The 27117-nt window shown below is 32.9% G+C and overlaps 1 protein-coding gene across 1 annotated transcript; it reads right to left on the minus strand.

Moving 5' to 3' along the window:
• LOC129216991 (uncharacterized) lies at positions 1 to 25091 on the minus strand. Its single transcript, XM_054851215.1, has 8 exons — positions 24775 to 25091; positions 18654 to 18713; positions 17848 to 17962; positions 12495 to 12602; positions 7468 to 7558; positions 7260 to 7392; positions 589 to 731; positions 1 to 221 (listed from the first exon to the last, which is right to left on the minus strand). Exons 1-8 carry the CDS (start codon positions 24998 to 25000, stop codon positions 36 to 38), a joined length of 1062 nt encoding a protein of 353 aa, XP_054707190.1. The 5' UTR covers positions 25001 to 25091; the 3' UTR covers positions 1 to 35.
• Between the last annotated feature and the right edge of the window lie 2026 nt (positions 25092 to 27117).

Genomic DNA, 27117 nt, shown 5'->3' on the forward strand with positions numbered 1-27117 from the left:
TGAAAGATATTTATTACTCTACAAAATCAATGGTTTCATAAAAGATTCATTGTTTTTGCCATCCATTGGAAATGTGGTGGAAGTTCAGCACTAATTAACAGATCTTCACCATTGAATGAAGGTAACAATACTTTCCTCAGATGCAGCATTGTTGGTATTTTTGTATGTCCTATGACTCCTTTTGGTAGACTAAGTTTCGCAGCCATTTGATCGGAAATAGGCTACAAAAGGATACAAATATACAAGGTCACATATGTCATTATAAAAAGATATTTAATTTTTAATTGCTTCAAACAAACAAAATAATTTGATAATTTGATGCCGCATAAAATCTTCAGTATTTTAAGGTACTCTGCAATTTTTTCGATTATCTTCTGCATTTTACAAAATAGGGATTAGAAGGTCTGGAAAAAAGTTGCAGTGAAACAAAATACTGAAGGAAAACCCAGCATTGTTTCAAAATTTTGTAATATAAAACAAAATCCAATGAATATAAAATCTTAAAATTAGTCGTCTTAATTGTCTAAAAATATTCTCCAGGTGATACAGAAAATTTCTATATGCTTATGATATTAAAAAAAAACTTACCTGCATTTTAAACGATTCAAAATTCTGCAAATGAACTTTTACGGGTATGCCTAAAAGTTTTTTCATTCTACAACTATATATAGGATCCCCTAAAACAGGTGCGATACAATTTGATGCATATACTCGGATGAAATGAGATGTATCTAAAAGAATAAATGATATCCACACTTAATCTATAAAATGCATGTGAAAGCATTAAACACAATCAGAGTCAGAAGTAGTTTTATGTAAGAAGTAATCTTTTTGAACTAAAATAGTTGTAATCTCCCCCCCCCCCCAATGTGGAAGAAAATTCTGACTTGTTTTGACTACCCCCCCCCCCCTACACCCTTGGAACTTGGATAACTATGGCTTGTTATGCCCCTTCCATGTTCAAAGAAAATGCACTGTATGCTTGATTTGAAAAAAAAAAAATGTTAATTCATGGTATATTTCAAAGGTGTACAGCAAAGGTTTTTCTAGAATTGATAAACATTCTTTTTAAACTGAGACAGAAACACTAAATAAGATAGAAAGAACTTTTCAGTAGATTTTTGTTTGCCATTTTGGATTAATGCCGAAAGGTACTTTTTAGAATTGATTCAGCCTGTGAAGCGAAACTTATCTTGAGAACATTTATCCAATTATGAATGTACTCATGCATCATATAAATTCCTAAATTTGCCCATGTTTGCATGATTTTTAGAACTAAATCCATTTTTACTGTGTTACTCAAATAAGAAAAATAAAAATAATTATAATTAATCACTAAGAGTAACTTTGAGCCATTGCAAATTTTTTTGAATATTTCAGTGCCTGGCTAGAACCTCTACTAGCTAGCTTAGGAAGTAGGTTTTCTACTCTTTATTATTTACGGAAGAAAAAAAAAGTTGGCAATTTTCTAAACAGCTCATTGCATCATTCAGTAATTCAGATTGGAAGCTATTTTTGGAAGTTGTTGAAATTACTCTTCCAACATTGTAATATTCCACTCTACATTACAAAGGGGAGAAATTTTGTGATGTTGAAGTAAAAATGGGGAGTTCTTAAATATTTAGACATTTTATTTTTTGCTGTAAAGTTGCACTGCTTTCCTTAAAATAATTTGTGATGTAACTTAAAATTAATGTAAATGACAGAATAAATTTGAACCAGACTTATAATTTATTTCGAATGGATTTCATAATTATTATTCCTCATGGATAATTATACCAATAAGAAACCCATCAGACATTTTAAAATAAAAATTTATTAATAAATCAATAACATAATTACTCTTAGGAACTTTGAAGCTTCAAACCTTTATCTTTACATGATATCAGGGGCAATATTTACATGACATGCTTTGAGTTACCTGAAAACTTACATAGTAATTTGCAATGTGAAGTAAAGCTGATAACACTGACTCATTGATTCAGGCGGCAATGTTTATATGATATGCTTTGAGTTACCTGAAAATTTACATACTATGCTGCAATGTAAATTAAAACTGATAACACTGACTCACTAAGTGTGACATTATCTGTCGAGTTAAACATTTTGTAAAAATAATCCAGGACGTTACAGCTACCCAGTGGTGGATCCAAGGAGGGGGCTAAGGGGATTATAGTCCCCTCCCGCCCCGTGAGGTCTGAACTTACACTAGATAAAATAGAAGTTTCAGAGATTTTCAGTACTACAATACTTTTGCAAATTTAAATGTGCATCATATTTAAATAAATATATACGCTAGTGTACATACTGCAGTGGCATATTAAGGAAAGATGAGGGGGGGGGGGGGGGGGCTAGGGGACTGTAACCCCTTCTCCCATTTGGTCAAAACTAAAACCAGATTAAATTGTGATCTACAATGGTATGGGAAGGCTTTGAGGAAATGGTTTCATTCTACAATCAAGGTTTCTTAATCTGAAAATTTATTACTGTCAAATTAATTCAGTCATATATATTTTACTTCATTTCCAGGAGCAGTTGGCTATAGCCCCCCCCCCCCCTTGAGGCCAAAACCTACTCTAGACAAAACGGAAATTTTGAAGATTTTTAATACTTTATATTTAAATATGCATTACAGTAGACCCTCGTTTTACGTGGGTTTATTTTACGTGGTTTCGATTATACGCGGTTTAAGATTGCCGCGTCGTGCTTGATCTTTATTTTATTTTACGTGGATGAGTTTTGGTTTTACGCGGATGCGGCAATGCAAACAGGTAAAATTTTCCCCTCTTTCAAAATCCAAACTCCTAAAGACTGCAGATTACGCATAATAAACTGCATTTTGGCCTGCTAATAATTGAGCTTGGGCCACTGGAGACATTTTATGTGATTGGTTCTAGAGCTCCTTCCAGAAGTAAAGTTATTAAACTCACACAATTCAGAACTCACTGGAAGAAGAGCTTTTAGGAGTGACAAAGGAGACCAAACTAACGAGGATACCGACATCAGTGACGCACAACCAAAAACGTTCACATTGAAAATTTTGAGCCATTTCTAGATAATTTGTTAGTGAAGGAAGATTCTATCATGGAAATGACGCAAGTAATCACGGATGCGTTAATGCTCAGTAAAGAATTAGAGACAAATTCTTAATGACTGCCAAAAAATAGTATCATAGCCAACTCATCTTCATAAACAGAACACGAAACTAATTTATGCTTTCTTTATGCATGTTGCGCATAAAAGTCAATATAAGTACACATTAAACTTATTATACAATTAGTCACCACTAGAATGAAGTACTTTGTTATCTACGGAACCAAACCCCTATTTTAACACTAGTATTAGGTCTCAATTTACACGGTTTCGATTTATGCGGCATTTCCGTGCAACGCAACCCCTGCGTAAAACGAGGGTCTACGGTATATTTAAATAAATATACCAACAATGGAGGGTGGCGTATTAATAATGGGGGGGGGAGGGGCTAAGGTAACTGTAACCACTTTGACCATTTTGTCATAACTTACAACATATTACGATGTGCTTTGAAATGGCTTTGTCCTGCAATCAAGGTTCTTTTTACATGAAGTTATTACTTTCAAATTAACGCAGTCATATATTTTACTTCATTTCCAGGTAAGGCCCCCCCTCTTTCCCTTAGATAAAACTGAATTTTCAGAGATTTTAAATACTGCAATACTTTTACAAAGAGAAACTTTAAAACTGTTTTTAGGCCTCTTATTTCGTAAAATTTTCAGTGGAATGCCCCACTTCCCCCTAATGTCATCAAAGATTACTGAAAATTGCATTTTTAGCTCTCTACTTTTGATTATTTCTGGAGGAAATTTTCTAGCTTTGTTATTAATTTACTTAAACCTCCACTTCTAACTTGGACACACTACTAAAGAATAAAATGTTATTTTGGCGCTTCAATTTCAAACTACTTCTGGTGTGGAACTTCTTTTCCATATCTATTTTTATCGTTGTTTAAGAGAGATTTAATATATGTTTCTAGGCGGGAAAAGACCTCCTGAACCTTTAATTCATTCCCCTAACATTTCCGTAAAAAGTGTTTAATATTGCTGCTCTAGCCTTAACGTCGAAAATTTATATTGAAAGTCCCCTAACACTCTTTGTTCCCTTAAAGTGGCTAAAAAAGGTGCATTTTTAGGCCTTCAAGTTTTCCTTGGCAGACAACCCATTCCATCAAAATATAACCAAAATTCTGTTTTCAGAACTTCAATATCAAAAAAATTCGGAAGGCAGCCCCAAACCCTGATGCCTCTTCTAGCATCGTCTAAGAGAGCCTAAAATGCTTTTTAAGGACTTCGAATTCGAAAAAATTCTGAGAAAGATCTCCAAACCTTCACTCTTTTCCTAATATTACTACACTAACTTAGTTAGCTTGAAAACTTTGTTGTTGAAATATTTTCATAGAGAGCTTCCAAACCTTCCTATTTCTTAAACGCCACCAAACACAGCCTAAAATTGCATCTATCAGACTTTACTGATGAAACCTTTCCAGAGAGATCCTCTCTTCATTTCCTCATTAGATCCATCTTCAATTTCCTAAGCATCACCAATAGCCTAAATTTGCATGTTCAATGTCGAAAAATTTTCGGAGAGAACCACCTAGTAACGTAACTTCACCAAAAATTGCGTAAAATCCCTTCTTAAAGACTCAAATTTCAGAAAATTTCTAAGTAAGTCCCATAAACCTTCTTCACTTAACATTCCCAAAAATAACCTGAAATGTTGTTTTCCTTAGTTCCACAACGAAAAATTTCCAGAAAGAGCCCATGGACCTTCCCCATCACCTTAACATCATCCCAGATAGCATAAAATTTCAATTTTCAAACTTTTATTCGTGCAAATTTCTGGAAGGAGCATTCGATCTCTAAACATAGCTTGAAATTGACTATAGTTCAAACGACTCAGGAAGGAACTCTAACCCCATTTCACCTAATGTTACCACCAAATTATTCCAAAAATTTAGTTTCTGACATCAATTTTGCAAGTTTCTACAGGAGGGTCTGACCCCCTTGCTGTTATCAGAATGAAATTTACCTACCAAGGTGATAATCTACTAAGCTTAAAATGAGATCCTTTGCCTGAGCATGGGTTTGATTACTCCAGACTGATGAGCACAAAGCTAGAGCGCAGCTATAATCTCTGGATGCCGTCATTGACCTTTTGGTGTTTGCTTGCAGTTCTGCCTTAGCTCCGGCTATGGGGCGGTAATATGTAGTTTCATATCCATTTGAGGGGCTGATAGTGTTTTCAGACATTTAAGATGTTAGCGAAAGTATTTATATTCTTCAGCATACTATATAAGTTTTTTCATAAGTAATAAACCTAATATGTATTTAAAGTCTTAAATTCTTCAGGAGAGGGATGAAGGATCCCTTGTAGAGAAAACTTCATACTGTTTACAGTCCCTCTCAGAGCGAGGCTCTCCCCCCCCCCCAAGATTGAGAGTGCCTACAAAAATGAAGAAAAAGACCCTCAAAAACAGTTACCCACCACTTGGACCAAGGTTAACCCCCCTCTTTGCTCGAGTTCTAGATACGCCACTGCAGCTACTTTTAATGTAACTAAATCTTCCCATGCATATTGACTGACTTGAAGATGTCCAATTTTATCAGAATATAAATTCATTAAACTTAAAACTTTTAACTTATGTTTTGACTCTAGAACTTGTTTAAAAAAAAAACATTGTAATTCCCCCATTCATTTGTCAATATTGACCAAAACACGCTTCGAGTTGGTCTGTTTGACATTTTCTTAGCAAAAGAAATTCCAATTAAAATTTCTCAAAATTGTACTTAATCAGTAAAACTAAAGTAGCCAATGTAATCTGAAAGGCAATGCTAGTTTCTTTAGATAACATTCCTGCACTTCCAGGAATACCGAACGTCCTTTTTTATTAATTTTCAGTAATTTAACATCTAGCCAAGCATTCACCCAGACAGATATTTTTAAAAAAATTTCATCATCAAGGCCTTGAATTGGATAAGTCATTAATTTTTACCTTTTTTGAATGCTTCACATTTATAACTTTCCACCAATTAGCAATATGATTAATAAAAGTTTCAGTACCGTTGTTGTCAAAATTTAATGAAGTTTAGCAAGCACTTTGTCTTTCAGTTGGCGTAGGGAATAAAATTTTCTGTGATAACTTAAGAGTTTGTATTACAGTTTGATTTTCTTTTCCATTTCATAAACAAATTCAGTAAGCATCAAATCAGCTTTTAAAGTTTTTGTAAAATTGGTAGGACTGGGATCATTAAGACTTGATTTTTTACATTTAAGCAGTTATCTTTAATAAATTTTATTAAATGGACAGCAAATGTGAATTGGCAAAAATGGTTGTAGCAATAAGATTTAAAAAAAAAAAATAATAATCTGGCGAATACAGATGTTAAATGGCATCTTCTACATGCCATTTAGCTGCCAAAACCCAGCAAAAAATACCATCACGACATGACAAATAACACTGAATTTTATCAAGAAAAATTGTTCACCAGCAAAGTCATTTTGAACTGTTAGTAGTAGAGGCCATTTGCAACTTTCAATATTCAATTCGAACTATGACGCTTCAACCTTTCGACTCAATGAATGACGTCATATGCTACCTCAACCTCTCAGTGTTTGGCCCAGGGAAAGAGAAAGGAGAATTCCGAAGCCATTTGAAATGCAGTTTCATAAGGATAAAAGAAGTTGTATAATGCTACCATACCGGTTGAACGATAACTTGTCTTTACTAATAATAAAGCTCAACATCTGGATCTATGTCTGTGATGTGCATAAGGCCTAGACCACTTGGCCAATTTTCATGAAATTTGGCACAAAATTAGTTTGTAGCATGGGGGTGTGCACCTCGAAGTGATCTTTCGAAAATTCGATTTTGTTCTTTTTCAATTCTAATAAGAACATTTTACTGAGCAAATTACCATAACATGGACGAGCAAATGACTATAACGTGGAGGAGCAAACTACCATAACAAGGACGGCAAATTAGCATAGCAAAGTGGCAATAAAATCATCATCCATTATTTAAATATATAGGCGAAACCAAATGACCTTTCAATTTTCTACTACTGGCAAAGCTGTGCGGGTACCACTAGTATAATTTTAAAAGAAAAAAGTCAATGTCAATAATGCAAAATGATAAATATGCTGGGTGACATTTCTGAAATTTCCCCCTTGTCTAACAAAAGTAAAATATGTACTGATTTATGAAGATATAGATAAATAAATACCTGAAGAACTAGAAATTTCGATTAAGCTTGTTTCTAAACTTGGATTAACACATATGGCTTGATATTCAACTCGATAAAATAATACTGTTCTTCTTTTCCGAGAACGCTTGCTTGGACTATCCACAATGATGGCCTATAAAAAATAAATGTTTTACCAAAAAAATTAAAAGATTAAAATGAAAAAAAAAAAAAACATCTAAAGTTTTACCTGTTTTGTTTTGCTTTCTTTTGATCTCAGAAAATTAAGGCCCACAGTCTCCTTTTTAAAATTCAAAACTGGATATCCCAAAGTTATGATCCTAAAAAATAAATAAATAAATAAAAAGAATATTTTGAGAACAAAATGCAGAAATACTGCACCTTACACATTGCACCACAAAACAAGAAAACATTTAGGGAGAAAAATTAATTCTCTGCTTAGGAAAACAGTATCACCAAAACATGATTTGTGTGAAAAAAATGACATTTTTTTCAAGATTAGAAACAAACATTTCAGAAACTGCAAAACATAATTTTAACTATAGTTGGGGCAAGTATTGCTGTGATCAAGATCTACGTAGCCTTCACAATGCTGGCAGGTTAGGCTTACATTAACTGTAGTTATCAATTATTGCACTTATTTTTTCTCAAAAAATTATTATTTTTTGACTAAAGGTCACTGTGACCTCCTAAAAGTGCTTCTTGTTTGGCAAATTTTGCTGACTGTTCGGCCAATTTGTAGACAATATTGCAACATTGATTATATGTTTTCTTCAAAACATTTTTAAAAATTATTTTTTAAGCATGCCTAATGTTCCTTCTCATTAGATGTTATGCATGTTTTATGTGTGTGCACTGTACACAGTCATATTGTATCAATTGCTAAAATTCAGAATTTCACAATTTCAGGAGAATTCCCCGCCCCCCAAACATTTTAGTTTGGGACCGCCTCGTTTTTACATCTCTTGATGAGCCTTCCTTTGAAGTTATTCAACACTTGATCACAAAAAAAAAAAAAAAAAAGGAAAGCAAATTTACACAAGCCTGTGCGCTAAATGAGACTCCCTAGGGGTCTCTTGTTCACTAGAATGACATGGCGAAATTGTGATGTGCTGGTGCATCTTTCAATAAGGTGCACACTGCTGTAGATTCATACTGTGAATAATTTTTTAATCCACTACAACTATTCAAACGTTCTAAATTAAAAAAATAAATAAATAAATAAATAAATAAATAAATAAAAATAAAACAAATAATTAAAAATAAATAAATGAAATCATTGATGTGTATGCAACTGATCGCACTATTTCCTGTGTCAAAATTTTGAACTTTTCAAAATCTTTGAAGCTCTTGACAGAATTTAAAAATTTTAATCTTAATGTCAAACAAAGGACTGGGCATCCCGATGGAAAGTCATGGGAGGTCACTGTGAGTGATCTTTCAAAATTTTCCTTTTTTTGCCAAATTTTGTCTGTCAACTTGTCAATACTATTGCAATTGCAATTAACAGCTTTGTTTTTAATTGGTTCATATATATATATATCTATATATATAAAAATCTCGTGTCACGATGTTTGTTCGGGGTAAACTCCGAAACTACTCAACCGATTTTTATCAAATTTCATATCTATGTGTCATTTGGTCCAACTTAAAAGATAGGATAGTTTTTATAATTTTTTATTGCAAATTCAATATTAATTATACAATAATAGGTGAATTAATTTGTTTAGTTCTAAAAAATTTTAATAGATGGCGGTGTAAGTTAATTAATCGATATAACTCTAACGTTGTATATTTTACTCCTAAAAACACTATGATAAAAAAAACGTTACATATCGATTTCGTAGAATGTTTCGGGATTTTACAGGTTTTTATTAACTTCTTGAGTAAAATCAACTATCTTTGTCAAAACGTTTCCTGAATCGCTACAAATTGCAGGGTTTCTCACTTATGTAAAAAAATATTTTTTTCCTACCAGTATCAAGATTAACTAAACCTATTTAATAAATGTGTCGGTTTGTGTTCGATAACGGTTCGTCCAGATAAACGTTGCTCCCGTTGACAAGAAAAAATGTCTGCAGCACAAAGCTTTGGACGAGTTGCATTCGACTTACTCGCTTGGTAGTCTCTGTCTTAGCTTTGGCAAACATTGTAGTAACGCTATCAGCGCTTTATTGGATGTGCCAAGCTTTTATATTAAGCTTACGTTTGGCGTCTCTGAAGGTGCCAGACACATAACCGGTTTAAACCAAGAAAACTACCGAATTCTTGAAAAAGAATGCAGGATAATCTCTGGAAGGTTACTGAAGTTGAGTGGAAAACTTTTCTTTCTTTCTTTTTTTTAAAGACATATTTGATATCATAAGTTCTTGGCAAGATACGGTCGCAACAGAAAATTGCATTGTCAGGCATTGCTGCTAGATATTGTTTAGATGGTAGACGAACAGCAAATTTAGCTTTAAAGTTGCCTATTAGATATATAACAAGCCAAACGCAATGTGTAAAATTAAAGAAAAAACGCGGAATGGCTGTAGTGTTGCAAAAGAGTGCAATTATAATTTTGGGTAAGTGTACTCTGGCCCATGAGCAAAAGCATTTATTTGAAGCAGAGAATAGGAGTATGCAAGATTTGAAAGGCAACGATAAACTTTTAGATGGTATTGTCTGAATACTGTCTGGGGGCTTCCGGTAGACATTACCAGTTATTCCGATTAAATCAACGTATGTTTAAAACTATCGTTTTTATAGCGTAATGCCGATATAATGCGATTGACCGTAAACATGCAAGTACAAATGCACAATTATCTATTTTCTCAAGTATTTTCTAAGCTATTGCTGGGTATTGGAAACGGTGAAATGTAACTGTATCAAAATACACAGTACATCAAATAGCGGGACACAATTTCTGCTTTGCTGTTGAGACGAAAAGTGAACTAATTAAGAGCGTATTCCTGGATACATCAATTTTTTTAAAATCATAATTGCCTCTTTGATCGCGCTATTTGGGCAGAAAGAAACGTTTGTACAAACGCAATTAATTTTGAAATGCAACATTTGTTGCCCGGTAATTTGAAGTCATTTAAATCAATCGATGCAATTGTAGACGAGAACGAATCCGAAAAGTTTCCAACTGAACTTTAAATTCTCTGGAATTCCAGGAATGACACCACACAATCTCCAGCTGAAAATCTGTTCACCGATTAATCTTCTGCATAATTTAATTCCATCTAAATTTTGCAAATATACATGTATAGTTATCAAAAGCATCACCGGAAATGTTCTTGAAGCAACAATTTTCACGGGAAATTTTAAAGGAAAAACCGTCATATCTATTCGTGTAAGCAAAAGACAGATTAACAAAAATATTGTGAATAAATTAGTACAAACACAATTTTCAATTTTAATAATTTCAAACAATCGAAACAATATTTTGAGATCAATGTTATCTACTTTATTTATAAAGTTGAATTTTTATAACTTATCAATTTATTTGGTATATTTTGTGAGAAGTCATTGATTAAAAACTATAGTTAAAGCTTAGATGAATAAAATAAACATACAAAAATTTGTATTTTGGTTAATGCTTAAGTTCAACATTCCGGTACTTTACCTATCACTTTTAAGTTATTTTGCACGTTTGGCCGAAGTAAGTACTTACTAAATTTACTAAAGGTAAATATGGTAAAGTAATGCTTTTACTATAGGAAATTTAGTTAATACTTACCAAATTTAAAAAGTTTCTACTTCGGCCAAACTCGAGCATTCTCAATTCCCTGTGATTTAAAATCAAATGATCTTTTTCCAGCTTTGTTAAAAATATTAATTTAATCGTTTAAAAACAATGAAAAAAAATTATTTCCATTATTCTCAGCCACAGCAACCGTGGCTGGGTCAGCTAGTATATATATATATATATATATATATATATAAGGGGTGCTCAAATGAAAAGGTACCAAAAGATACTGTGGGTCAAAATAAAGACTTAATTCAAAGTATGCACCATAGGGCTCAGCACCACCATCCTACTGATTAACAAACGGAAGGATTCCTTGTTCCCAGAATTTCTGTCACCGTGACAAGACCTAGACTTTCACAGTGTCCTTGAGTTCATCATCTGAGTTGAAGCGCTTTCCTTTCAAATGTTTTTCAAAGGATCAAACACATGGAAATCACAGGGTGACATGTCCGGACTGAAGGGCGGATGGTCAAGCTACTCTCACTTGAACTTGGCCAGTGCCGCCTGGGCGGCATTGGAGATGTGTGGATGCACGTCATTAAAGATCAGAACCACTCTTCGTGAGCAGTCCTGGTCTTTTATTCTTGATGAGCCTGCGTAAGCTTTGGAATTGTCTCACATTACTAATCAGAGTTAATGATTCTCCTGTGCTCAAGGAATTCAATAAGTAGCCAACCTTGTATGTCGAAAAAGATGGTCGATTGGGCGGTGCTCTTTGTAACAGCCTCTGATCTCTCCTGTGCAGGCGAGCGTCCGCGCATGCTACGACGTACGCTGGATACTACAATTGCATCCCTAGATGCCTCGCTACATTCTTCCACATCGGCACACACAAATATGTTAACGATTACGTTGTTGTGACGTTTGGCACCTTTTCATATGAACACCCTTAATAATTAATGACTAAAAAATCTTCTGTCACAGTATGACGGGTAAAAATAGCTCTACGTTTGAATGTCGCAATTGCCTGTTTGGTAATATTTTGATAGTTGAAATTTTAACCATAACTCCAGTGGATGAACCCTGAACTCCAGCAGATAGCATTCATTTTTGACTACTTTTTTATTTCTTCACTCTCCTAAAATTATAGTCTTACCAGTAAAACAGTTAAGTTACCAATTTAATTTAGCATTGCCAAAATAAAGCATTTCTCTGCATGTCAAATATTACCAAAAAATATTATCAAATCATCATGCTATGGCACGAGTTTCATTGTTGGTGACGTCAGAAGCGTTACTCTAACATTGAATTGACTATTATACATAAGAGGATGCCCAATGTCACAATGTCTGTGCTCTTTAGATGTAGGTATGTGTATGCTCCTATTTTATCATTATGTAAAACTTAAGAGTTTCATTCGGTAAATTGGGTGTTTTTCTCAATCCCCAAAAAAATTAAGTTCAGGGTTTTAATCAATGTCTTACATCATTATTTTAAAACATTTAAAATGGACTCACACTATTGAATCAAAATTATGTATTATAATTTAAAAATAAGAAAATGATATTTTATATGATTACCAATGGGTAAGGTGATTTTTTTGTTGATGTCTTGCAATTCTAAATGATTTAGTTACATCACTGTCAATTTTCTTTGAGCTAGACAGTAAGACCACACCACTTGAATATCTGTTGAAAATAAAAATAGAGATATAGTACATTTACAGTACATAAATAGAGGAAAAAAAGCATAAAGTAAACACAGAATTTTCACACTAATTTGAATCTAGTGAAACTATTCCCAGTCGAGCAATATTATGGAATGTCCAAAACAGTTTCAACACTCCTTAAAGAAGATTTCACACATCAAAAATAAAAAATTTGTCTGAAAAATTTAGTCATGTGTATTTTTTATTTCACACTTTGCATTCAAAATAAAATTAGCATTGCAAAATGACCAAAAAATAAATCTAAATATATAAAGGTGACGTGTTTCTTTGTTTGTACCGATGACCAGAAGACCCCATAGCACCTACAGCCCTGAAACTTGACACAAAATTCGAACGTACCCCGGGGGGCGTGCACCTCGAAGCCCGAATTCTAAATTTCAAATTAGTTTTTTTTCTAATTAATTAATTAAGCTAAATTTCGGCTAATTAGAGGGTAAAAAATCCAACCACCCCAAACATTATATATCGTTGGAAAGGGTTTTCCTTCCCAAACAAGATGATGTTTGTTCCATTTTTCTCAATTAATTAGAACCGAAGATATAAGCGATTACAATTTAGCCAATTTTCAAGAAATTGCTATAACACTAGGTCCACTTTTCAGACAAATTTCAATGATTACACTAGATCCATTTTCCAGACAATTTTTCAATTACTTTCTTTTTAAACATTTTGGAGGAAGTTGCCTTTGTTGCTTATGAATATTTTACTGTTATTACTTCATTTTAAATTCATTGTGCATATGTTAATTGATTTTCTGTTTAATTAGAAAGTCGCTTGGCGAATTTGGCAATGAATTATGAATTTTTTTATTATTTGAAAGCTACTGCAAATGTAATTTTGATGTAATTTGTTTTTCTTTAACTCAACAAATTTTTCTTAAATTTTAGCACAGGCATCGCTGTGCATGTACTGCTATTAAATAAATAAAATTAAAAAATAAAAATTTGAATTTTTAAAATATTAGTATTTGAATGTTTTGTTATCTTTTAAAATATAAAATATCAAAAATTCTAAATGCAAAAAAGACGACCAGCAATAGGGTTTATGACCAGCTAGGCTGGTCCTAGTCAATTTATCAGTTCCCAGTGAAGATAAATGGCCCTTTAAAAGTCATTCAACCCTTTGCTCATTACATAGTCTTCCAGTAAGCTCTTCAAAGTGCCTACAAGGCAGGGCAGCCAGAGCTTGGGTTTCCCAATCAAGATTTTGGGTTTTGCAAATTTTGTTTGAAATTCTTCTGTATTGGCATTTATTTAAGAAGATATACACTTATAAATATTTTAAAGATATGAAATAATGCTTATAGATTAAAATTTAGTCTTTTGGCTAAGCAATTTAGAATGGAGGTTTCTTTGGCGCTTGCTGTGACTTAATAAAAAAGACTGTGTTGGGAAGAGACGAAAAAAAAAAAAAAATCTCTGCTCTAAAGTTGGCTGTCATTTCTTTGTACTATCTGTAGAAGTGTCTCAAAACACTACTAAAACCTTTTTCTTTCCTTTGCAGAAGACAACTCACTATTTTTCTTAGAATTTGTTCCAAACAAATAAAATTTGAGCAACCAATTTAAGTATTTGTTGTCTTTTTTTTTAAACTTTATCAACCAGCTACAATAGTAGCAACAATAAAAAAATGAGTAAATTTTAATAATCACGAATTATGTAATCTTCAGTTTTCTGGCCTAGGATCTTAGGAATTTCGCGAACCCAATCTTGGATTTTGCCTACATACATCTCTAATAAAGCAACAATATTTCCTTATTTCCAGAGTAGCCTCAAATTTGAATAGCTTAAAATACTAAAAATCAAAATAGTACACATCTTATCTTTCTGTGTCAATCTACCATATTATTCTCAGAGTTTTTTGTTTTCAATGGAATTTATCATTATAATGCTCTCCTCGCCCCCACTGTTTTTGTTTCTTTCACTACTCCAAAATAAATTCTACTCCTTTAAAATGTCAAGGAGTATTTTCATGTCTTGAAAAATACCCTAGCTACATCTGCAGCTAAAAATATTCCGTGATCATGTTAATCTTTATCTACATGGTGTACCAGTATCCTACATAGACTTTGGTGCACAACCCGCATACCTCTTGTGCCCCTCCCTCCCCACAGCAGGGGTGTATGTGCCTATATTGTAGGCACTATATTTTATAATTAGTGCTTTAACACTTTCAGGTCTGAGCTGTTTCGACCGCATATCTCCCTCCAGACTGGGTTTTTTTAGCACTTTGCATGATTTTTTAAAAAACACTCGGAAGATGTGTATTTTGGTATTTTTTTTTATTACATTATTTTGAGATGTTTTCTTTCGTAATGAAGGATCTATTTGAATGAAATAAAAATCAATTTTTAGTAAGAAATTAGCAAAAAAATCATGTTTGAAACTAAAAAAAAAAGTTCCGCATAGGAAAACATCATTTTTAACCAACAAAAAACCATTTTAAGTTAACATAGACTGAATTAAAAACGTACCTAAATCTTGAACAAATATCTGAAAATAGGTTTAATTTGCAAATAAACAGTTTTGATAAAATTTGCTGCAGTATGGTACATTTCAAAGCACAAATTCGAATTTAAACCCCAATTTAATCACGTTTCATGTAGTTATTTCTGCCTGTTAGTGCCATCTTTAATTTTTTTCTGAAAGAAAAAAGTTCGTAGATAATATATAAAAAGGCTAGAAACGTACATAACTCGTACTGTTATAGCTAAGAGAGTAAATATTGGACCCCGAGAGAATCTCGGGCTTAGTTAATTTCACCAAAAACGGAAACCCGAGTGACGCTCGGGCATAGACCTCAAAGTGTTAATACTCATTGTGGTTAAAACTTATTCTGTAGTGCAAAGAGAAAGATATACAAAGGGTGACTATTAAATATCGAGACTGATGCTGCTACAGAAGAACCATGCATGCTCCAAATTCGAACGACCAAGAGATGTGCAGCGTAAAGCCTTTTCTTTCAAATGCAGCATTTCCCTTGTTCATAGAGATATCAGTTTGACTAACCATTGTTTATGTAAGAGGCTTTGTTTCATTTTGCCAAAAACATGATAAGTATAATAGTAAAGCAACGAATTGTCGTGAAATTTCAAATGAAACTTAGTAAAACTACTACTGAAACTTATTGTTTATTAAAAGAAGTTTATGGCTATGAATGTTTATCGAGTGCACAAGTTTTTGAGTGTTTCAGCAGTTCTCAAGATGAGCGAGAAGACGCTGGAGATGTGATGATTACCTGGATCACCCTTCAACGCCCAAAAGGGACAAAAATATCGAATTAATCAACATTACTACCGTGAGGTGCTTGCTGAATTCCATAAAATAGTAAGGAAGAAATGATCCAAATTGTAGAAGAACAAGTTCTGGGTTCTTCATCAAGACAACGAGCTGGCACATTCTGCATTGTCTGTCAAGATGTTTCTAGCCAAGTAAAACCAGGGGTGATTGTGACTCAATGAAAAAATACCTGAACTTTTTTTCCAAGAAGAAAAAGTGTTTTGATGGGCATATATATACACATTACATGTACGCACACATTATTTATATACATAATTATTTGTTGGGGCTAAAACTCGAAGTTTTAATTGGACGTAATACGTCCATGTGCATGAAGGGAATTAAATTCTTTTAATTTTTCACATTTCTTAAAAATGTTCAAAGAATGTTTTATTTTCCTAAACTGTATCTGAATCCTTAACCATTAATTACATTCATTTACTGAAAGTGCATAAAGATTTCAGAATTAAATATGTTTGGGGCAAAAGGGGCAGCATGTATTATGATCACCGTGCAATAGGGCTAGGCGATATCCGAATTTTAATACCACAATATATCACTCTCAAAATATCGATATTTTCGATATATATAGGTTGTTAAATTCAACATTTTATGGGGGGGGGGGCTGCAAAGCCTATTACATAAGCATCTGCAACAGAGAAAAGCCATGGGCCATCTTGGTGAATAAATAGTTTAGCAATTTATTCTAATAATATAGCTACAGCAAGGATTTTCACGTGTTTGTGTCGGGGGGGGGGGGGGGGTCATGAGGCAGGTTATACCACAGAAACTTTTGGAGAAATTAAGAAAATTTAAGTCTTTTTATCAGTGGATGGCAATTCTTGAGGGAAAAGGGAGGCTTGGTAAAATTGAGAGGTGCCATCGCAGTCGGGGGGAATGGGCACCCCTAGTTACATCATCTGCATATTAAGATATGCAACAGAGAAACGCTATTAGACATCTTGAAAAGAAAATATAGGGGGAAAATATCAAGTAACCCTCCTTCCTCTTCTTATCTAGCCTTGATTCCATCTCCCAACCCAGCTGTTCTTCAATGATTACCATAGATATTACAAAACATGACGGTAGCTTACACTTTATACCAAACGAAACGTCTTCAATTTGGACTTTCTGCCTTTCATTAAACATCAACCTAAATTTTACAAGGGGTTTTTCTGAAAATATAGGAGTTCCGGTATTTTCGAAGATGAAGATACCGGAAATCAAGGTGAAAATACCGGAAATCCGGTAAAATACCGGAACACAATCACCCCTGTAAAACATTCCAGTTTTAGACCATCTGTCTTATTTGCCTGACCTGGCACCATGTGACTTTTATCTGTTCCCCAAGGTCAAATCTGCATTAAAAGGAATAAGATTTCAGTCTACTGACCTATGAAAGAAAAAGCGGCACACATCATGCAGGTTTCGAACAATGGAAAATTCACATGGATCATTGTAAGGATAGAGGAGGGGTGTAATATAGAAGGTGATAAAAACTGAATATGTATGAATTTAAAATTAAACGATTTACAGCAATAGTCTTGTTGTTTAATAGCCACATCTCATATTCTGAACATTAGTTTTAAATTTTATGAAATGTTTTATACAATGTCAAAACCTGTACAATGCAATCTTGTCCCAAGGCATTATGCGCTTAAGCCTCCTACTGTATTTCACTTTATTCCATCCCTTTGTCTCATGTCATCCTATATTATATAAACATATGGTTATAAAAATGTTCTTATTTCAACCAAAATTTGTATTGTCACAATTCTCATTATCCCCTTTCTCCCCTTACCACAAACACATTTTTATGCACCCCCTCAAAGTATGACATCAATCATGGATGATCCCTAAAAGGTTTCATAAATATTAGCATAGATATAAAATTTAAATTTAAATCTTATTAATTTTCTGAGTTACCTCTCACATGTTTTTGAAACAATCAGTTCTGGTACATTCAGGTGTTCTTGTAAGGCTGGCATTGCATCTTCCAGTGTGTAGTCTGGAATAGATTGATTCACATCCATCACAGGTCCTAAGAGTAAAAAATCTGTCAAAAATCAACTTTTAACATCTTATATGTTAAAAAGCAAATGTATGAATCTATGTATCTATCTATGTCATCATTACTCCTGATGAATGACAGGGAACTGACCATCGAACCAGGTATCGATAGGTTCCTAATTTTTTAGGCTACTTGTTTGGCTAGGTTGCATAATTATAAGACTTTAATTAGCAAGGATCTTAATCAAAAAAATGTTTTTTTCACCCTTTGTGCTTCCTCTAAAATTTACTGGTACAGTTGGCTCTCTGTTTAACGACGCTCTATTTAACGACTTTCTCTCTTTAACGACAGCTTTTCAGGGTCCCAGATGGCACACTATAGTGTTAAAAGCATTATATTTAAAGACGATTTTTACTTAAGGACGATTTTTTGTGGTCCCTTGAAAGTCGTTAAACAGAGAGTCAACAGTAGTTTGTTTTTCCTTTCAACTTTTTTGCTCCTTCCTTCATTCTGTTTTAAAGTCATACCACTGGCAGATTGCTTGTCTGTAAGAAAAATTGCCTTAGAAAGTGTTCTACGATTCCAACCACTGGTTTACAACCACAGTTGGAAATGGCCTGCCAGTCACAACCGTTTATATATACATTAATCAAAGTCGATTTCTCTTCAGTTCGGAAACAATAAAACACCATTTCATATATGCTGAACAGTTGAAACTTACCTGACTTATCAAAATTTTTTGTTTTCACACCATACGGTTTATTTATAGCTATAAGTCCATCTGGAAAAAAAAGAAAGACAATAAGTTACTGTTGCAACTGAATCATTTCAATATTACAGAATTCATAGCTTCTGAGAATTAACCTGGACAGGAAACATATATTCAACAAATGTAGTCAGCTTTCAAAATCTTGACTTCTCTTTTTTCTTTTGTTCACTTAAAGTCAAACTTGTACATTTTATCAAAAAAAAAAAAAAAAAAAAAAAAAAAAAAACTAGAAGGCTAAATCAGCTTTTTTTTTTAAATTTAAACCAACATTATGTCTTTACAACTGGGCCTTCCATATTAACCTAGCTTTACGTAAGAGTAAAAATTTATTGAATAAAAATTATGTAATTGAAAAATTATATTTACTATAATTATTGAAAAAAAAAGTTCAAAAAACTAAAAATACACGCTGTAGTAGCAAAATGAACTAAAAAGTTAAAAATAATCTTTGGATGACAAGTATATAAAGTAATTGAACAAACAATTAATTTTACTGCAAAAAAAAAGTGTGGGGCGGGGCCTATTTACATTTTTGCATAGATAACAAGTGGAATAAATTTAAGACAACTGATAAGAAGCCCCCCATGCTTTTTTTTTATATTACAGTAAAATTAAGTGTTTGGTCAATTACCTTATATACTTGTCATCCAAAGATTATTTTTAACTTTTTAGTTCATTTTGCTACTAAAAGATGTTTTTTTAGGCTTTAAAACTATTATTTTAATTTTTACTTTTTAGTTCATTTTGCTACAAAAGCATGTTTTTTTAGTTTTTTAAACTATTATTTTATTATAATGGAATGTATCTTAGTATTCTATTGCATTATTTGAATCAGACATTTTGAATGCTTTCTGGTAAGTTCATGTGCAAACATTGTTACACTCCGCAGCTCTGATTTGTACGTTGTAAATAATTCTAATAAGTCACTGGCTATTTGTCCAAAGGAAAGTTGGATCCACAAACATACCCACAAACATACAAGTTAAGCTAATAAAAGCATGTTAATTAGAATAAACTAATAACTTATCATTAATACATTAATTTGATTATAGAATATTGCAAGGGCGTCCATATGCAAAATTTTAAGTGGGGACTCAAAAATTTTCCGCGTGGTTTAGCAGAATATTTTCTCTATGGAAACCGATTTCAGTACAGATTAGAGATCTTAAAATTTGACATTTTTAATAACTTGTTCATTAATGGCTAGAAAAGAAAATTTTATACGTTTTTGCAAAGAAAAAAGCATTAAACGCAAGAAAGTTCTCATTTCTAAGGTTGGCTTGAGCCCCCCTTGCCCCCCTATATGGGCGCCCTTGGAATATTGCATTGTCATTGGGTCTGAGGTTGCATTCCAAATTTTAAAAGAATCCGATCACAAAATGTGGGCGAAAATTGAGTTGCAAGATTATAAACTTAATTTCGGTGTAGACGGGATTAGAATATACGCCCAATGATTCCCGGAAGTGAACGTTAGCGAAGACCCGTGCCTTAAACCACTCGGTCACAAACGCTCATAATGTGAGGGAATGTACAAACAGTAATAAGCCACTAGCTGAAGTGAAGCTAATAAAAGCGTGTTAAAAACATTTACTATTTTGTACAATTTTTTTTTATTTATTTAATATTACTTTTCATATGTAGTAAAGTACGCATATGTGGAAAAAAGTCTTCTTTCTTCTTCCTAAAAAGAAAGGAATGTAGAACAAAATTTGGTAATTCAGCATGTGATCCATTTTTGGACTGAAATTCAATAAAGCCAATACACAGTAGAGTAAAATATACTGCAAATAATTAAAATCATGTTTTACCTCATTAACCATAATTATGTAAACATTATTACAGCTAATAAACATTTTAGAGGTTATTAACCATGATATAATTACACTTATTTTTGCTAAATGTAAATAAACCACAACATTACAATACAGTACAATAGACCTTGCATTGAATGAAGTTAATATAGATGCACCAATTAATCAGCAGTAATTGGTAATTGGTCACTTTGGCAATTGTTTATAATTGGCCAATTTTGCACCGATTAATCACCAGGAAAAATTTGTTTCAATTAAAATTATTTAAAGTGAACAAGAAACTATGTTGAACTAGAGGACCCGACAGACATTGTTCTGTTCAAACTTTGTAAATTGAAAAGTTGAAAAATTTCAATACAGTCAAATCCCGACTTACACGAGGGATGCGTTCCAAAACCCCTCGCGTAAGTCGAAATTTTGCGTTGTAGCAAAGGGTGTGTGTAAAAACTTTCATAAACGTACCCAATTATTTAAACACATGTAAACACCGCCTAAAAATGCTAAAAATCATTTCTCAATTATACATTACTGTTTCTTACATAAAAAAACTGAATTTTTATTTGTATTTAAAAAAAAAACATTTTGTTCAACCCAAAATATTGCTACGATGCGGAAAATCAATGATCAATGAGAAAGAAATATAAAACGAACCAGTGCTGTACGTACAGTATGCAGTAAGAAAAACAAATTTACTTTTGTTGTAACGTATAGCAGATCCAGTAATAGTATTTGCCCTTAAAAAAGTGAAGATGATGATGATTTATGCTGCGTGATCAGATCGTTATCCTTATATATTTTTAAATAAACAATAGTTGCTTCACTATTTTTTTTATAACGTTTCCATCTATAGTAACACCCTCTTCCTGGTTTCTTAAATTCACAATACAAGAGCAGTTTCCATTTTCATAATTTTTGCATTTCCCTTAGATACTATTCAGTGAATTTTTACGGATTTCCTTTTCTTGACTTTTAATTGTACATATGGAAGATTCAACCATACCAAATTGTTGTGCTACCTTCAACGCATTTTATAGTTGATCATGCATATAATCTTTAGCTTTTCTTTAATTGTCAGAAACTTTCGTTTCTTTCATCTTCACAAATTTTAGATGAAATGGCACTCTCAGGTATCATTATATTTCACCAATATTCACATTTAGAATGAAAAAAGCGATGTTTTTACTAGTACGATGTGGGAACTTCCGCTCTCAGTGATGCTACAGGGACGAAGGTCCCATTTTTAGCAGCCAATAACAAAGCCGTTACTTAGAAACCGCAATTCCTTTCCGAAAATTTTCGTGCTGCGGGCGAGGAACTCGCGTTAGATCGAAAATTTTTTACTGGGGAAAAAATCATGTTATAGCCATTTCGCGTAAGTCGGATCGCGTTGTAGTGGGAGTCGACTGTAAACTATTAAGTATTTGAACCATTTTGTTGAAAAAATAAGTAAATAGAAAATATTTTAAGCTGCTTGGTGTCAGAATGTGTATATTTATTGCAACTTGATTTATCTAGTGCCCAGTTGTTTTATCAACTATTTTTTCTCACGTACTTGAAAGATTTTCATAGATTGTATGGTTTGTTCCTTCAGACATACTCAAAGGATAAAAATAATCCTCAGATATTAAGCATAAAAAACTAACTACCCATCTAGAAAAAGCGGGAAATTCCGCTGCAACGTCCCCCATATGAAAAAGAATAAAACAATCCAATGGATATCGTTTTAAAGAATGATAAATGTAAAAACAGTTCCCTGAATAAGTGAAAATCACCCCTTCCTCGTTCAAGTGTAAAATAAACATATTTAATGACTAAACACTCTTTAAAAATCAAAAAACAATTCTTTGCAAGTTAAAATATTCCACCAAAATGAACAAAAAATACAATAAATTACATTAACAGTAGTAAACAAATAATCATGCAACTGTATTGTTATGGCCAATGTCGCCAAGTCACCATGTTCCTGTAATCCAGCCAATCAGTGAGTGAAGCGAACTCTGACCAATTAGCGCTTTCATCTTTTGAACGAAAACTTCATATATTTTCCAAATTTGTTCTTTTCACCAAAGATAAAAATCTTCCACTGCACTAATCTTGTCTGTACAGAACTACCCTGTTGTAATTTATCTGGACGGAAATAAAATTTGTTTCATCTTCAAATTCCACTATTTTTTCCTTTAATAATGTACTGATTAGTTTGGTAATCCTTAAAGTATTCTTGCCATTGGTGCCAAAACTCAGATGGATTTGAATCGAGAAACGAATGCTGTTATGTACGGTACTTTCCGATCATTTGGTTAGGGAAACCTAAAGCACCGATTCATTCACATGGTTTAATTATGACGAAAAACACACGTATGCGTGAACCAGAAACCCGATTCCTTCCAGAACTTTACTTTAAAACATATCACTGAACCTAAAACCGTTGCTTTCAAGAAATGAAGGCTTCACTTTCTCTCATTATCACAGTAGGAAATTTCATTACAAAAAGCAGAGATGGCTTTCTTATTGTCCTTTGGCATTGGGTTAAATATTTATTTCAGTTCTCGCTCAACAATAGGTTGAAATAAATATTAATCATTTGGGAGATATAACCATACAATGTTTAAATTAATTAATAAATTTAAAAAAACGTTTCCGAATCGATCCATCGTGCTTCAAAACCATGCTTGCCACAACTTGATTACACACAAAAAATGTGATCAAAATCGGTCCTGCCATTTAAAAGCCTGATGGTGACAAACGTCCAGACAGAAGATTTTTATATATTAAGATGAATTAATTAGCAAAAAATAACTTTCTGCAACAAAAGATGACACATAATTATAAAGTAATAATAATAAAAAATAAATTTAAAAATAGCTAAATCATTCATTTAAAAAGCATTTATTGAACTAAGGCATAAAACATGCAATAAACTGAGTTTTGGAGTATTAATAAGTGGAGCCACTGGAGACCTTTTTTTTTTGTGATTGGTTTCAAAGTTCCTTCCAGAAGTTAAGTTATTATAATCATACATTTCTCAGCTCATTCAAAGAAAAGCTTTCAAAAGTGACAAAGGAGAACAAAGCCAACGAAGATACCAACATCGATTATTCATAACCAAATACCATAGACTAATAATAAGAATAGACCGAGCTATGGCAATCCTTTTGTTGCGCATAAACCAAACCATGTGACTGGTGGATATCCTAGCAACAGCGGGCGTTGATCGTAGCAGACGATCAACGCCCGCAAGAAATAAAATAAATATAATTGATAGAACATGGAAGAATGATCTTTTATGGAGTCCGATTTGTAAATTTGTTGTTCTAAGTTGTAAATATTTTGTTAATATAGTGAGTTTTTCGTTTAGATAGTATTGTGCATTTTCTTTAGTCAATTTCAATAACTCTCTAAGCAATTAAAGATGCAAGTGCCTAAAAAGAACCGGCAAACGGTAAGATTTTTACCTATAATTTCAATTTAAGATACCGATTAGTACATTTTTGCGTTAACGCAAAACGTTTACGCCATTACGTTCACGCCAATGCTGACGTAGCAGTTCTAAATGAAATAAATGTTACTGAAAACTGTGATCAAAAACTAATTACTAATGTCAAAATAATGCATAACTAAAAGAAAAACAGTTCAATCTCTGCACCTGGAAAAAAATTATAATGAAAACACATTACGTCTTAAAATATATGTCGAGGGCCAAACTATAGACAATATTGCCATCTAGCAACCATGCTGCCAAAGTTTTCGCCAAGCCTTCCACCAGTCACATGATGTATCCATGAACCAATTTTTTCATCAGCAAGTCTAAGAAAGCTCGGTCTGCTCTTATTATTAGTCTATGCCAAATACATATTAAAATTTTGAGCCATTCCTTGACAATGGCAAATGATCTTCACCTGAGTTGTTAGTGACAGGAGTGGTCATGCATGCGTTAACGCTTTACCAAGAACTACTGGGAAAAGTAATAACTGTCAAAAGTCTGGACTACTACCACAATCAGCTTTTTCTTCCATTTATAAACAGAGTTAATTCATGTTTTCTTTATATACGTTGTGCATATGTATTGAAATAAGTACATTAAACTTAGTATATATTTATTTATGACTAGAATGAAGTATTTTTTATGCATAGAATCTAACCCCTATTTTAAAACTACTATTAAGTCTTAATTTACGAGGCATTTTCGTGGAGCGTAACTAACGCATAAAACGAGGGTTTACTGAATTCATTCCAAGGAATAAGCATATTTTCAAATGACATACCTTTATTATGTATAATGGAAGACACAATGAGTTGCGAAAATTCAGTTTTAGTCTTCCAAGGATACAAATTTTTATGAGATATCGGCAGTGAGTTGACATTCATGCGAAAATTAGAGGCTTCATTTGACACATTTTTTGAACAATTGTAACTTAGAAACCTTGCGGTGACACGGAAACACGTTTCTAACTGGAAATTGCATTTTGATAGAAAACAACTGCAATTCATCTTTGTTTTATTTACCCAAATGAAAACATGGAATACAGAGATTATTTTACAACATGCTTTTGTGGTTTGTTTTGTTTATAAGATTACACTACTTTACTTTCGACGCTAAGCACAAAAGATGAGATTGATATGTAGTGAAAATAGGTTTTTCCTCTTCAATAATAAAACAGGCAGTTAATGTGACGTCACTGCAAGTATCTTACTTTTCGGCCCGGCAAATAGGGAAGTTGCAACCTATTAAATGTTCATATTTTGTCTATTGGATATTGTTAATTGACCCTCAAAACTAAAAAATTCACCATCGCCGAGTTTTAAAACACCGTGGTTGATTTTTAATGAATTTTTAAAAATCCACGCGCAAAAGTACGCTCTTCTAAAACGTCATAAATGATGATATTCGAATATTTTCCAGAGGATGAGAGGTTTAATGTTCCAGAAACGCGAGGAGTTAAATGCGTGGAGATAAGCCTTTTACGTTTCGTCTTCAAAGTCGAATGCGTGACCTTCGGCTTCTCCCACGGCCAACTAAGAGCGCATGACGTCACTTCCTATGCCATTTGACGTCACAAGGGCTTGAACTTTAAAAATTAATGTACAAAAAAAACTACTTATCGTATCGCAAAAATTTTTTCACCTATGATGTTCACACATGTTACTCTATCATATAAAAATAAAATTGAAAAATCGAAAACTTCCCTATTCGGTTACAGCCGCTGTTCGCAAAATACTGTACATCCTATTCTGTTTTCTGTCCGACTGTTTGTAAAACCTGTTAATTTCTAATTATAATGTTTCTGTTTATTCGAGGTTTGTGACGTGTTGGTTTGCAGAAAATAATTCACATGAAAGCTTTTCAGCTAGAGTAGTTTCCTCTGTACAATCTACAAATATTGAGAAAATCAGACGTGACAAGATAGATAGACAGGTCAAGATAATTTGAGCTATTTATTGACCAGTTAAAGAAAAAAGTTAAATATATTTATTTAAAATGTTTGAAGTATTTTTTTAATGCCGTTAAGAGTTAAGAAGTACTATTAATGTTCAAAATTCATTTTTATGTCCATTGTCTGTGGTGAAGAACAAATAAACGAGCTGATGTGTGCATCACATGACTTCCTTTTACTTCAATTTAATGTCATTTCCCCATTATTGGCAATTTTAATGTGATTCAATTGTTTACTCTCTAAATATCACCAACAATGACCAAATTAAAACCAAATAAAAAAAAATAAATAAAAAATCGCCAAAAATGTCGCCAAGTTGGCGACCAAAAGACTGGCGACATATCACCAAGTGTCCGACAAATTATAACACCCCTTGAGTTTACATCGAAATTAACAATGATTTCCCCCCAAAAGGGACAAAAGACTCCCTTAGGAACATCCGAATGCAACCAAAAGGGAAGGTGCACAACTAGACCTCACAAGGAGTCTACGTACCAAATTTCAACTTTCTTGGGCATACCGTTTTTGAGTTATGCAAGATACATACACACATACGCATATACATACGTACGTACGGACGTCACGAGAAAATTCGTTGTAATTAACTCGTGGGTCGTCAAAATGGATATTTCGGGTGTCTGTACTTTCCTAGGCATATATCCACGTGTGGTCGGGTCGGAAAAAAAAAAAACCTCAACATTCATTCGGGGGTGAGAAAAATGGAAATTAAGGCCGATTTTTGAGTGAAATTTTTTTCGCGAATACAACACTTCCTTTTTTGTAAAAGGAAGTAAAAAGAAGTTTAAATTGTGAAAGTATTTAAATTAATTATTATTTTTAAAAACTTCACCGAAAATATTTAAAAAAAACCCAAAAGTGGGCTAAATAATGTTTTTTTTTAATGGTTTTTTTTTCAAAAAAAACTCATTTGGGTCCAATCCGACCAACCCTGTTTTAAATGCTGTTATTTTTTCATTGAATTTCAAGCAGAAGTGTATTTATTCAACTTTACAAAACTGCTTTTTCTAAGTTATCATTTTTATACTTTTATTTATTATTAATTAGTTTTTTTATGTGTGTTTTTACATGGTTTATGAGTTTGGAAGGATTGGAAAGGATTTTACTTTTCTGTTTAAGATGCTACTTTAATATTATATTATTTGTAGTCAGTAG

The sequence above is a fragment of the Uloborus diversus genome, chromosome 2, assembly GCF_026930045.1.
Source record: "Uloborus diversus isolate 005 chromosome 2, Udiv.v.3.1, whole genome shotgun sequence".
Taxonomy (NCBI): domain Eukaryota; kingdom Metazoa; phylum Arthropoda; class Arachnida; order Araneae; family Uloboridae; genus Uloborus; species Uloborus diversus.

Coding starts and splice junctions, on each gene's coding strand:
- LOC129216991 (XM_054851215.1), bottom strand. CDS start 25,000: ATGAATTGCAGTTGTTTTCTATCAAAATGCAATTTCCAGTTAGAAACG. Junction 12,603..17,847: donor GTTTCAAAAACATGTGAGAG/GTAACTCAGAAA, acceptor TATTTTCAACAG/ATATTCAAGTGGTGTGGTCT. Junction 7,559..12,494: donor AAAAATCACCTTACCCATTG/GTAATCATATAA, acceptor TTTATTTTTTAG/GATCATAACTTTGGGATATC.